This window comes from Xiphophorus maculatus, chromosome 16 (genome assembly GCF_002775205.1).
Source record: "Xiphophorus maculatus strain JP 163 A chromosome 16, X_maculatus-5.0-male, whole genome shotgun sequence".
NCBI classification, from domain to species: domain Eukaryota; kingdom Metazoa; phylum Chordata; class Actinopteri; order Cyprinodontiformes; family Poeciliidae; genus Xiphophorus; species Xiphophorus maculatus.
In genome coordinates this window covers 23643733-23658218 of record NC_036458.1, presented here as the reverse complement: position 1 = coordinate 23658218, position 14486 = coordinate 23643733, and the positions used below count along the sequence as shown (strand labels likewise).

General features: G+C 39.4%; 1 protein-coding gene across 3 annotated transcripts in view; it reads left to right on the top strand.

Annotated features, from left to right (window-relative positions):
• The first annotated feature begins 257 nt into the window (after positions 1-257).
• LOC102224609 (syntaxin-binding protein 4-like) overlaps positions 258-14486 on the top strand; it is a 63297-nt gene continuing 49068 nt past the window's right edge. For 2 of the 3 annotated variants that reach the window (XR_002754093.1, XM_023348542.1), the window contains exon 1: positions 258-675. Coding sequence is in view for 2 of the 3 variants with exons in the window: in XM_023348542.1 (XP_023204310.1) it covers positions 611-675 (65 nt within the window). In the remaining variant the exon portion in view is untranslated. The remainder of the gene's footprint in view (positions 676-14486) is intronic. The other variant, XM_023348541.1, reaches the window with a different exon arrangement.

Below are 14486 nucleotides of genomic sequence, written 5' to 3'. Positions count from 1 at the left end.
TAGTTTGCTAAAGTGTTATTTTACCTATAGCTACAACATATCTGTTTAGTGTGGTACCTATGGGATACAATCTGTATCTCTGACCCAAAAGAAAGGAATAAATGCACAAAAAAAGTTACAAAAAGTGTAAATTAGAAGTTTTGATTTTTTTCGTCGTGAGGGTTCCAGCCACTCAGAGAAGGCAGCATTTGGTCTCCTTTTTTTTTTTTTTTAGGAAGGACGAACTGTTTCTGTTTTCCCAGACTGGACAGTGATAGCAGCATGATGCGCGTGTCTCTACAGGCCGAGCTGGGTTCCGCTTGCTGCGTGCACATTACTGAGGGCTGTCAGAACTGTCGAGCTGAGGTCAGTCAGCAGGAATAAGCCACACGTGTGGGCCCTGTCCCCGTTACCAAACAGAGCAGTGGTCGTCGGCATTGATTTGAAGGGGAATGAGTGCTGACACATCCTGTCCGCGCGGAGAGACACGCGGCTGCCGCTCTGCCTCACAGCGCGAGGCCAGCTGAGAAGCGCGCGCGCGGACTGATGCGTCTCCAGGGCCGGGGTGCTTCATTTCCGCTCTGAGACCTGCCCTGTAGCAGCCGCCGCAGCATCTGGACCACAGCTGGACATGTCTCTGCTGAAACAGCGGGGGAGAGAGCTCGAGCGCTTCGACGGACTGTCGCTCATCTACTGGTACGTGAGAACAAGTAGTCGCGTTCGCTCTCAGTTAGCGTTAAAATCGGACAATATTGATAGATTTTTTTTATTGATGTATTAAACAGTTGGTTGTGTGAACTCAGGGGCGTGGTGACCCCCAGACCAGCAGGTGGCCCTGAGCAGTCGAAGTTCTTTCTCATGTGAAACATGAAAAACCTGTGTGCCATAATAGTGTATGTTCCACAAATCCCAGAGTCAGATTTAAATCTGTAATTCATCCAGGGTTTGATCATTCTAAGTATGTTAGATTTGTGTCTAGAGCTCCTTAAAGCTTTATGAACCCCACTTCATAAAGCTCATTTATGAAGTGTTCACAAGCTGTGAATCAGATGCAAACTTCAGATTCAGCAGAGGATGTAATTCTGAACTTGAGAGCTTTGTACACAAAATAATCTGCCTGATTATGTTTAAAGAAGAAAACAAAGATAGAAACATGCATTTCAGCTTCAGTCTTACTTTAACTTCGAATGACAAAGGTAAACTGCTCATTATTACGACTTTTATTTACGGATACTGAATTTTGGGTTTCTTTGTAAACTTACCTACCATTTGTTTGATATTTAATTATTCTATTGTGTTTTAATAATTACTCTGACACTTAAAAACTATATGTGGTGCAGTAGTTTAAAATCTGAAAGGAAATGAATTAGGATATCTTGGTTTATTCATCCATCCAAACGAATACAATTTGTAGACGACAAGTTTTATAGAGCGAAAATGATTAATTTTGGTGTGTTTAATAGGAACTTTTCCAGGGTTTGACCTGTCAAATATGATCTATGGCTGCTTAATAGATGCACCATTAGCTAAAAATAGATACAATTAGGATCAACAACAGACTTTGCATGTCAGTTGAGGTAAACAGAAATAAAAATGAAGCTCAAAATGTTAAATTCAGCAGCATTTTCAATTTGCAATCGAGAATGGGACCAGTGGATACATTAGACTGATGAAAACCAACTTGAGGCTTGTTACATCTGAAGGCCACATCACATTTCATGCAATCAGACGAGAGACATTCCCAAATAAAGTCAGTTAAATAAAATCAAATGTGATTGATGGTGGAGGTAGGGCAGATCGGAGAGCTGGGTTTGTGCTTGTGTTTTGTCCCGCGGGGCGTCCGTCAGCTGAATGTAGGTGCTGAGTGGACAGTTGAAGCTGGGTCAGCCAGGGGTGCTTAAAGGCGAGCTGGAGGGACGGGGCAACATTGCTGAGCGACCCCCCGTCCCCGTGCGACTCCCCGTCATCTTCCAGCGTTCTCTCCGCCCCACTAGCAGAAGCCGACGCTGACGCCACACTCATGATTCGCACCTCCAAGAAGTTACCCGAGCTCTGGGACTACTTTCTGATTTACGTCACAGGCGCCCTAGAGTTCAATCCTGATTGCAAAGACATAGACCTGGGACTGTTTCCTCTAAGGATGAATCCCACCATAAAACCATGGTAGGTGTGATCAGAGAAAAAGTCATCTTCAGGCTGTTGTCGTGATGGGTGTTCCTGGTTGACTGTGTCTATGTTAAGTCTGATCTTAGATGATTTATAGCATGGTATGATAATGTGAGCTATCAGCATTGATGTCATGAAGAGGAGTTGTGTACGTCAGGTGAGTGTGCATGGTTTTCAGAATTGAAAGTGACTCGCTTTGTGAGGAGGGTCATGGAAGAGGCTAGTCAAATAATTGGCAGAAGGGAAATTATTATATCATCTGCTGTTGACATGCAACATACAATATGTTGTATTTCTATGTGTACAATATTCCAGACTCGTTTCATTCCATTTGAGTAGATCCTTACAGTCAGTAAGGCCCTGTTTTCACATGGTGAAAATGTTTTGTTGTGTTTGTACTGTACATTTACACACAAATAGCGAATGTTTTCTCTGACAACGGCACAATTTGAGAACAGATTCCAAGACGTATGTGTAAATAGTAAGCACCTTGTCTGATTTGTTTTCTATAAGCAATATTAGTTCACATAGCTTTTTAGCTTAAATATATTAAGAAAAGCAATAAAATTGAGTTGTGATTGAAATTGGTTTAGCAAAAAACCTATAGCAAGGTTTTTGTGATGTGCAAATTCTTGTCAACTTAAATTGAACTTTGAACTTTTTCCACTGATCATCCTGAAGACGTTTTTTTTTTTTTTTCAATTTAGATAGAGTCCAGTTGTATTAAGTTCAGTTGATTGGACTTGATTTCAATAGGCACACACCTGTCTATATTAGGTCCCACAATTGACAGTGTAGGTCAGAGGTCAAACACTAAGCATGAAGTCTAAGGAATTATTTGTAGAGCTCAGACACAGGATTGTCTTGAGGAACTAATCTGCTGAACTGATCGTGAACCAAAGCTGCGTTAATGGTTCTGTTTCAGAGAGGGAAGAATCACTAAAAGACTCAAAACCCTCTCCATGTCTACGTTGGAATCAGGTGAATAGCATTTTTATATTTAAAAAAAGAACGGCAATAATTGTGTGACTCAGAACCGCACACACAGATTTATGCTTGAATAATGCAACAAAAAAGAGGACTTATTCATCATGAGAAATTCATCTTTAATTTTTTACAACATTGTTCAAGCCACATCAAAATTACATAAGTTAGTTATTTGGACTTGTTAAAATAGTTTTTCAGTTCTGTCCTTGGGTTCATCTTGACTATGATTTTCACCGTAGGCTGTGACAGTGGTGGCAGGTGGGACTTGATGCATGTTGACACATTATTTACTTGAATCCTGTCCTGTGTAATTTAGGCCGCTGGTGGCAACTAACATCACTTTAGTCCTGCTGTGACAGAGGAAAGCAACATGCTCTCATTAAGTCACCTGGCCTTAGCATCTTACACCTCTTTGACTGGGACCCACTATTTATTTGTGTTTTATTTAAGCAGGAACATGTTCCAAATGCAGGAGATGCACATCACCCTCAGTCTGCAGAGGGAAAATCAGTTCATCAGAAACAATCCTGGTTGGTATGCAGTCCAGCTGAACGCTTTGCCTGGGACTGAGACAGGCCCCCCCTTCCACAGCATTCTGTAATCAGAAGAAAACTATTTACCATTTTAAAACATGACAAGGGTCTGAAATTTACATTGTAGATAGGAGATAGATAGTGAGAAGCACAGAAATCTGAGATAAAGCTCAAAACTTCAGTTTTTTTTTTTTTTTTTGCCTGGCAAATTTTCAGTTTTGTCAGAAATTGTCTTGTTTGTTCTAGAATTTTTTTGGTATAAATTTACTCATTTTTTTCTTTCTACAATGACGCTAATACGCCATCGTAAAGATTTACTGTGGGTATTGTGCATCGGAGGTGGGACCAAGTCAGTATTTTAAAATTGCACCTCTGTATTACACAGTTCAGTTAAACTTAGCTGCAAGACTAGTCATACTTTAAACTATAATTTTCCAGAATTTCCAGAAAGGCTCTTTCCTGAGTTCTGGTACAGAACCCCACTTTCTGATACGGACCCCTGCTCACTACCGGCCTGGGAAAGCAGCAGAGGAAGTCAGGCTTTCCTCTGCCTGGCTTTTCTGGGCAGAATAAAGCCATAACAAGAACTCAACCCTGAACGTCCCACCCATACCCAGTGGATGGATGTATTGCAAAAAATATTTTTGATGGAAAGAATGACCTTTATTCTAATACTGAAAAACTTTGAATTTAAAGAAAAATCAAGCAAGTGGATAACATATAGTATTTGTAAACATTTTGTATCCATGTTTTCAAGACCAATACATAAAGATATACAAGATTATTATGGATTGGTCTCTACTGCCACCTGGCTTGGCAGTTAATCAATCAATCAATCAAATTTTATTTGTATAGCACATTTCAGCAGCAAGGCATTTCAAAGTGCTTTACATCATTACAAACACAGAAACACAGTCCCCCAAGAACATTAAAATGTTTTTGCACCATGTCCCCCACATCTTCAGCAAGTGTCCCCAGTTCTCTGATATCTACCACTAATGCCAGGTACTTACTACAGAAGAATAAATTAACAAATACTTAGCACATAGATAACAGTTGTAGCAAATGAATTCCTAAAAAAACCTTAAGAAGAATTCTGGTTAAAATGCACCAGAATTCATTCTCACCAGACATTCAAAATGTAATATTAAAAACTACAGTTCCAGGGCTTCCCCATAACATGCAGTCACATTTTCTAAGTCCAAGTACTCCTGGAGCAGTCAGGCCTTCACAAAACTAAAGGAACTCAAGAAACTGTTCCCCTCTGCACCTGTCCTCCGGTCACCAGATCCTTCTTGTTGTTTCATCGTGGAAGTTGACACTTCTGACTCTGGTGTCTATGCCATCCTAAATCTAAAGGTAATAACAAGCTTTTCTAAAAGCTTGTTTATGGCTTAACAGAACTTTAACATGGGGAATTGGGAACTCTTGTTGGTCAAACTGGCTAAGGAACCTTTAATTGTATGGACTGACCACAAAAAGCAAGTCAAGTTTACTTGTACAGCAAACTTCAACAACGAGGCAGTTCAAATTACTTACTGTGTAAGCAGTAATTACTGTGCAAAGAACATCTAATATCTTCACTCTGTCAAGAGATTAGAACCCAGGCAGGTCAGGTGGGCATTATTATCTCTCTCCTACAGACCCAGGACTGAAAACACTAAATATGACACCCCCTCCAGATGTCACAATAGACCTGAAGAGGGCCAGGCCCAGGCAAAAGAGGATTTCATACTATCTCAGTCAGTTTGACTGGCAGTTACCAATCTCAAATTGGAAAGTTGGATAAAGGTGACCTATTGACAGCACCCCATTACAGGATTATGCCAACAATCTCCTCTATGTCTTGAAGCACCTAGTAACAGAGATACTCACATTTTACCATAGTTTATGTCATTCAGGAGTGATCAATACTCTTATCAGTTGTCCAGGCCCATTTCTGGTGGAAGATTCTTCACTGAGACGCCAAGGAATTCATCTGACCATGATGCATATGCTGTCAAGCTAAATACTCCGATTGACCATAGACTTACTCCTGTGACCATCCCAGGCTGCCCTTGGTCCTAAGTATCTATGGATTACCTCACTGATCTACCCTCTTCCAGTAGCTACACTCTGTTATTCAACATTGTTGACTGTTCCTAAAAGATGACTCATTTGGTCTGACTCATCAAACTTCTCTGCTCTAAAGAATTGGGAGAGATTCTTTCTCAAGAGATTTCTTCCCATTGTATCTGACAGGGGCTCACAGTTCATTTCCCATTTCTGGAGGGAGTTCTGCAAACTTCTTGGATCCAAGTGAGTCTCTCCTCTGGATTTTATGCACAAGCTGATGGACCGACCAAATGACTCAACAAGGAGGTCGAGACCAATTTGATTTGTAAACAGGACTCCACTAAATAGTTGCAGAACTTACTCTGGGTATAGCTTGTCCCCAGTTCTCTTCCCACCAGTGCCACAAGTCAGTCGCCAATTCTTCATATTTTATCAGAATCATTCCCGTTTTCTCTTTTCAAGAAGGATCAGCTAAAGTACCATTTATCCCCACAGCTGCAATACGATGCCAGAGGGTATGGCAATGAGCCCATAGGGCTTTTGTTAAGACTTCTGCTGTCTGTTCTGGAGCTTCCACCAGCACCAGCAAACCAGGAAGGGCAGAGAATATGGTTGTCTAGAAAGCATCTTCTTCCTCATGTTAACTCCCGCAAGCTGGCCCCCTCTCTTCATTTTCCCATCTCCAAGGCGGTTTATCATGGATAAATTTGCCTATGTCTTCCTAGGACTCTGAAGGTATGTCCCACCTTCTGTTTGTCCCTGATCAAACCTGTTTCCACAGCATGTCTTATGCAGTTCTCCAGATTCCCTCCACCTGCCCGCTACATCACCAGCAGCGTTTTCTACTCTTATCAGGCACCTCCTCCAGTCCAGAAGATGCAGCATTCTTGGGTTCCTGCTGAGCACATCATGGACAAATCTCTGACTTTTCAGTTTCATCGTAACTATCCTCAGCAACTGGGCAGCTACAGGAAGAGTCAGAACAAACTCTATCTGTTGAGGAAGCTGAGGTCTTTTGGAGTGCAAGGGGCACTATTGAAGAACTTCTTTGACTCTTTCATAGACCCCAGATTGTATGGATGATGGAAGACCTCTTTCTATTTTATTTGGGTACCCCTGCTCTAGCTTGTTACCCAGGTCTCCCACTGCCTCTGCATTTATAGGTACAATTAGTCTCAATGTCAGAAGTTGCTTTCATCATGTCTTCTCTACAGGGGAGTGGTATTTAAATAAAGAATTAAGAACATTTCTTTATTTTTGTCTCTCCTACACTCATTGTACTGTTTAGACATCAAAACCTCAAACCTAAAAAAATCCCTCCTTTTCTCAACCCTTAATGGTTCACATGCTTTTATTTTAATTTGAGATCTTCCCTTTGTCAGTGTTTTCTCCCCATGCACTTGTTTTCATTTATGTATTTATTTGCAGACACTTGACAAGACAATCGGAATGTGTCCCATCCTTTCTTGTCAGAAAAAGTCAATATGCAGTAATGACATTCCAGTTGCCTCATTTTCGCCCACTCTCTTCTCCATTCCCTCTGGTGACTATCGATTTGTGAAGAAGGACTTCACAAATCGATAATCTGAATTTACTGATTTTCTCTTCACAGAAGATGTGGATTGTGAGGCATATTGTTGACTGGTTTTCTCTCAAGGGAAGTATTCTTGTTGCTGATGTTTTATTTGTCCTCCTTAGTACCCTTGATATTTCCTTGCAAAGCTGACTGCTGTGTAGGACTCAGAGGCATCCTACTCTTATTCGTTTATTAATTTTAAATTAGTACTTGGAATTCAGGTTCAAAGTTATTTTGCTCTTTGGACTAAAAAAATGAATGCAATCTTGTTTGAGTTGCACATAAAAAAGAAACTTGATAGAAAGGTGCTGATGAGCAAAATGCTTGATAGTGAGCAAAGCGTTTTCCTCTAGAGGTCAGCCTTGCAGTGGAAAAAACTCAGACACGGATCAGCATTTTTTTTTTCTTGTTCTTTGTATTGTGCTGGATTCTGCAAAACACGCATGAAAGAACCAGATTTAAAACTTTGTGTGTGCAGTCGCACGCGTCCATGTGTGTCACTTTATGATTGGGCCTGAGCCTGTTTGATTTCTCCGTGTGGACTGGGTAATCCCGTAATCTGATAATGACACACTGTGCAGATTTAGTGATTAAAGTTGGGAGGCAAATGGTTGTTGCTATGGCTTCCAAATAAAGGAAGATGTGAGTAAATCTGTGTGTGTATGAGGACAATGTGTTTGCAGTTTTAGAGAAACTAGGGATGTGAAATGTGTATGATTTATCAGACTGTTTTTTTTTAACAAAGAGATCATTAGAAAATGTTTACATCTTGTATTGTAGATTATAGCACACAGTGCATTAGCAGTTAGACCGCTTCTTTGCAGGAGTTGGTGCAATGTTTGTATTGTAATAATGATGCAATTATTTATCTCTTTAGGCTAACTGTTGCTGATGTAAGTGTTGGAAATAAACTAATCTGTCATATTTTTACATGTTGCAATGGAACAGCTCATTTTGTTAGAAGTAGAGATATGGACAAGCCATCAGCGGCCCCACTGCTATCTGGAAATTTGTACATATTGTGGATTTAAGAGTCTTTATAAAAAAATACTTTGGCACATTGTTTAAAAAATTTATCGTACATACACATGGGATTGGTTTCAGTTTCCATCTACATGAACCAACAAATCTCCCCCTTATTCTTGTTTTAAACATACCAAACCCTTAGGGGGCAGTGTGGCGCAACGCTAAAGCCTATGTTAGTCAATAAACCACTACTTCCTGTTAGGAATTAAAAATGGTGCCAGTAGGTTAATTTGTGTCAACATATGTACTTTTAAATAATGTTTCAGACTATAAAGTTATTAAAACACAAGACTGTTGATTGAGAATCATGTCAACGAAAGTAAGTAGATATATTAGTGCATTATTGGTCACAGACCCTAATCTTTTTTCTCATGTAGACACACAAACATAAACACTGAGTTTTCTCAAATCTCCATTCTGGTCAGAGTTTATATATATATATATATATATATATATATATATATATATATATATATATATATATATATAGGGGCGAAAGGTTATGACAATTCCAAGGGCCCTGACCAACAGGGAGCCCTCCGCAATGTTTTTTTTTCTTTTGTTCATAGAAATAAAACAAAGGAGCCCTGTCAATTAAAACCTTATTATATTGTGTTTTCTTTTTAGCAGTAAAAATTAAATGTTACCACTCCCAGACCAAAAACCAGGCATTTGCCCTGAACACCACCCTGGATCTGCATGAAATGGTCCGTTCCTGCTTGGAGCTTGACGGTGACGATGTTCAGCAGCAGACAGTGGAAGACAAGAATGACTGTGACAGTTACTGCTAAGAAAAAATAATAAAGTAGGTTTTCAAAAAATAGAGAGATAGAGAGAGAAAAAGGTAAAAGTGTCAATTTGTAACCCAGTTTTTCTCCGAGAGGTGGGTAGACTGTGTGAGATTATCAACCATTCAGCATATTTAGCTTAGCTACAGGCTACTGTTTGCCTCCATTTCACTAGCATTTAATGAATTAAGGAAAAAAATTACCAAGATATTCATATATTTAATGTACTTAACAACAGATGAGTCAGCAGCAGCAGCTCTAGTCCCTCCTGACCCGTCCTCTCCTGAGTGAAATTAAAGCTCCAGTATGTAACTTTTATAAAAAATATTTTTACATATTTGTTAAAACTGTCATTATGTTGTGAGAGTATGGCATGAGAGATAATCTGTGGAAAATCTATTTCCTCTGCCTTCTCCCAGTGCTATCTAGAAACAACCAATCAGAGGCAGGAAAGTTTTAGCGCTGTCAATCACAGACTAATGTGGCTGCTCATCCTCCTCCCCTTCGCTCTGTGCTATGCTGCAGCTAGCATAGCCTGTTGTGAATGCTCAGTCTAGGCAGATAAACAGTTTGCCTGTAAAAATAAGTTGTTTGTCAACCATTAGCACATTTAGCAGTGAGTGAATGAAGTTGATTGACAGTGATAAGACCCTCTTTTTCTGATTGGTTGTTTTGGCTGGAATGTTGCATTACTTTAGCCAGTAATAGTAGCTCAGGGAGCAAGTGAAGGAAATTCATTGTTTTCACAGATTATCTGTCTCATAACAAACTGGGACGGCATGTTGACAGCTTTAACAAATATGGAGAAAACATATTTTTTTATTAAAGTTATATAGTGCAGCTTGAAGAAGTCTGGATTGCTTCATGTACATTTCGCATGTTGCCTATGACTGTTGCTCATGGTGAGAGACATTTCAGTAATCTAAAACTAATAGAAAAAATGTAAGCAACCTACTTGCCCACTGTATGTGAAAACTGTAGCATGTAAAATTCATGAGCAGCAAATATTGTGCTAGTATCAGTATTGGACCAAAGAAAGCAAACCCGAGGACAGGGGGGCGGGGCAATTAAATTTTTTGTCATGGGGCCCAAGATTCCTGGTGGCGCCCCTGTATATATATATATATATATATATATATATATATATATATATATATATATATATATGTATATACGCTCTTTTTTTTATTCCGATAAGAGACGCATCCAATTTGAAAAATAAGAAGAAAATCTGCTATAGACAACCATAAAAAAACAACCAAGAAAACATACCAAAGACCAAGCTTGCATAACTTGGTCAAATCAATTCTCCAATACTCCTGGACACTCTGATAAAATGAAACAAGATACAATATGTTTTTAAATGGTGCCTACCTTATTTAAAGAGAAGGTCACTCTGACGACTTTTCTGGGATGCAAATAGGTTAAATAATCTACTTCTTTATGCTAATATTGCTCGCCATCACACCTACTCAGTTTACGCCAAACCACGCCCACACACACTCGAGCTCGAGGCCAGTCCATCCTGATTGGATGAATCCTGTGGCCCTGGGCTGACCAAAATTAGCCCCAATGAGCCGCAAACCGAGGGCTTGGTTTCATTTATATATATATACTGTATGTACACACACATGTATATATATATATATATATATATATATATATATATATATATATATATATATATATTTTTTTTTTTTTTTTTTTTTCCTCAGATGTCTGGCCACGTATGATCTAGGCCTAGGACATTGGGTACCTTACAAGTTGTACAATGAGCATTAGCTAATCCTCATATAATTTGCTTTCATTAATTATTGTCAAGCAGAATTACTTTCATAACTATGTAATTGAAATTTTCATTTGTAAAATGACATTTAGGCATAGTTATGTTGATATATTTTAATTAATTTTTTTTTTAGAAAATTGTGTCTGTTTGATCCTAAGCTAATATTTTTCAGTTTCATTTATAGAATTTATGAGTACATTACTTTGTGGACATGCTTAGCAGTCATTCTGTACACACAGTTCAGATAGAAAGGTCTTGGTGACGGTATTCATGGTTTCAAAAACAGCACGGTTCTCGCAGGTTTTTAAAACCAGATTTCAGTTCTTTTTTTCTCTCATCCTCAGAGTATATTTCTTTTTAATGCCAAGGATTTCCACAACAATATAAATTGAAAACATCCCTTCGAATATTGTAGAGGAATATCTTGAAGATGAGAAGAAGGAAAACTATTGTGCAGCTAAGGTGCCCTGGAGAAAATTAGCTGAACAAAAAATACAGTCCAATTTAAGCAGTCACGTTGCAAATATATGCCAATAACCTTCAGCCTTCTGCATTTTGATTCAGGTTCAAAGCAGCCTGCGGTTTTTGAAAGCATCCTGCAAATATGCTTTGAAGAGCTGCTAAGCCTCTCTAGGTATTAGATAAAAAAAAAGCAGGATTTCATATGTTATGTAATCCTGCAACTGATCAAAGAAAATACCAGTCACCCAAATCAAAATGTTCAATGAACGCCTTTTTAGGTGGATTAGCCCAAACACTGGAAAACATGCAAACAACTGACACATGAATATGGAAGAGCAGCAGATGAATGTAGCGCTTTAGGTCCAAAGATGGTGAGTCACAAAAACAGACCGCAGCTTTTCTGTAAGACACAGAACTCCAGCTATCTGTACACTGAATAGGACGGGTTTCCACTGCGAGAGCAGCAAGCTCAGGTTCAGGTTTCCACCTCAGTGATCAACCACACAGCTCAGCCGCTGACACCCATGACAAACAACAACAGATTCCCCATAATGCTAAATGCAGATGTGCCAAATCTGCACAAGATGGCAGCATTCACCATCGACCTTTCCCAAACCCAGTTCTAATCCGCATTAACCTTCTAATGAACGGTTATCACTAAATTACTGAAAGTTGTTTTTCTCTTTGATTCCTATACGAACATTTCTTTGCATTTCTGTCTAAAACTCACAGTTGGGGGTTTCATGTCAGGGGAGGAAGCTGCAGGATCAGCATCAGAAGTGAGATAACAATAAAGGGAATTCTGCTGCAGTTTAGAATCACATGGTGAAGGGCTCTTGTTGTTGTGGGCAGGCGGGTTGAAAGGGAGGACTGGGCAACTTCTACATAGAGCTAATCAGACATCAGATGCGATCCAAATGGGAGGTTTGTTGGTAAGGGAAAATAAATATCCATATTTATAGTGGCAAAAACAATATCAATTGGAGTAATAAAAAAACACCATGTGTTCCTGCAAAAACAACTACTGAGGATAACTATTGCTGCAGATGATCTTCAGCAATAAGTTATTTACCCTGGAAAATAGATTTGATTTGGATGTCATTTGATCCCCATGCAGAGCTGCAGTTGGTGTGTTTGTGGTTCCATCATATACCTAGAACAGAGGTGTCCAAACATTTTGTCATAAGGACCAAACTTGTAAAGTTGAAAGCGTTTGGAGGCCACAATATATCAGATATGAATCTGTATATATATATATATATATATTCAACATTTTGGGTCGATTGTTTTTGTTTTTGGAAAGTGAGATTTGATGTGTGAGAAAAAGCAGGTCGATGTTTGTTGTTCTAGTTACTCCTGAATTAAGATGGATGCAAAAATGTTAATAAAATGGAATCTATTTTTTGTACCTAATATTTTTTAAGATGTTATGTTAAAAAAAAGAGAGAAAAATCCCTCAAAAGACAAAAAGTGTCTTTCTGCATCAACTACCTGCTTACATGCCAGATTTGCTACATTCTGAGTCTGCTGAGTGCTGCTCATCATTCCCTGGTTAATGTCTTGAGCAGGAACATGTAAAGTGGTAAATCTACAGCCCCATGTAGGATCAGTCTCTGATTCTTTCAGATGAGATTGTTTTGCACTTTCTTTGTTTGAATTTGCTTCTTTATAATCATATTTATGTTTTAAATGTTTCATAGTCTAGAATATTTAGAGACTGCTCTGATTTAGGGTGACAGACCAGGTCAACAGTACCAGCGGTATTTCTTTTTTTGACAGCAACTTTCCAGCCGCTCTTGATTACAACCTGTAAAATTTATATAACTTCCTGCAGCTGTACTGAGATTTACAGCATCTTCCAGGTTTTATGTGTGTGTCAATGCATGAATGTAGGAGTCAGAGTTCTAGTTATTTCACTGTGAGGAGTTCCCAGTTGTTGCGTAAATGTTGCATTTATGATGATGAAATTGAGCTGTAAAGTCTGTCACCCTGCTATACTCAAACACACACAGACAACCAGTCAATCAAGTTAAATTACTCTGTACCCTGCAACATTGCCAATCAATGGCAGTGTTGCAGGCTTCCTTGGATTTAAGTCTAAGCACAAAAGTCACCATGATGGTTGTTCGTCTCTGCAGTATTTCATTCTTTTTTGATAAAAGGACTTTTTTGGAAAACGGAACATGCAAGAAAGGAAACAAATTGTTTTTAAAGTGACAGTACTATGTAGAATCGGCTTTTTTGAGCATTATGTCATGTTATAATATTGTTCCCTCACCAGAAACATACATGGAGTGTTGCTTTGATTCTGTCATGCATGTTTGAGAAATCCTCTAATATCAAGTGGCAACAATTCATGATACAAAACGCCTTGGTGGACCTACCCCCAAGCTTCCGAGCTTCAACTACACAGAGCAGACCCTCCCTCACTCAGCTTCTTCAGACTATCCATCCATCCAGTTTTTTACACTCTTGTCTCTAGTGGGGTAAGGAGGGGTGCTGGTGCCTATATCCAGCGAGAGGCGGGGTACACCCTGGACAAGATGCCAGTCTGTCGCAGGAAGGACAAACAACCATGCACACATCCTAGCAGCCATGTTTTTGGACTGTGATAGGAAGCCAGAGTACCCGGAGAGAACCCACGCATGCACAGGGAGAGCATGCAAACATCATGCAGAAAGACCTGGGGCCGGGAATTGAACCCAGGACCTTCTTGCTGCAAGGCAACAGTGCGACCAGCTGATCCACTTGCAGCCTCCTTCAGACTGGCCAGCAGCAAATAGCAAACACCTGGTAGAACTCTGTTCCCAGTGCAACTCTGGTAAAAACATTGTTAAAGAGTTAATAGACGAGCCATGTTGTGATGACTTCCTGAGTTTCAGACAGAGCAGAAGAAATTTTTATAACAACTGAAGGTAACATAGTTACTTGATTGTGCTACAAAATAACAGCATATGCCTGGAAAATACAGAATACTGCCTCTTTAAAAGTGAGAATGGCAAAACGATCAACGGCACCCCCTACGGTGCAGCCTCTGAACCAATTTCACATATTAGTTTGAAAACTGGAGACAGAACCTTGAAGTCTGCTGTTCTGGATGGTTCCTGTTAAAGTCTTAGTCTGTGAAC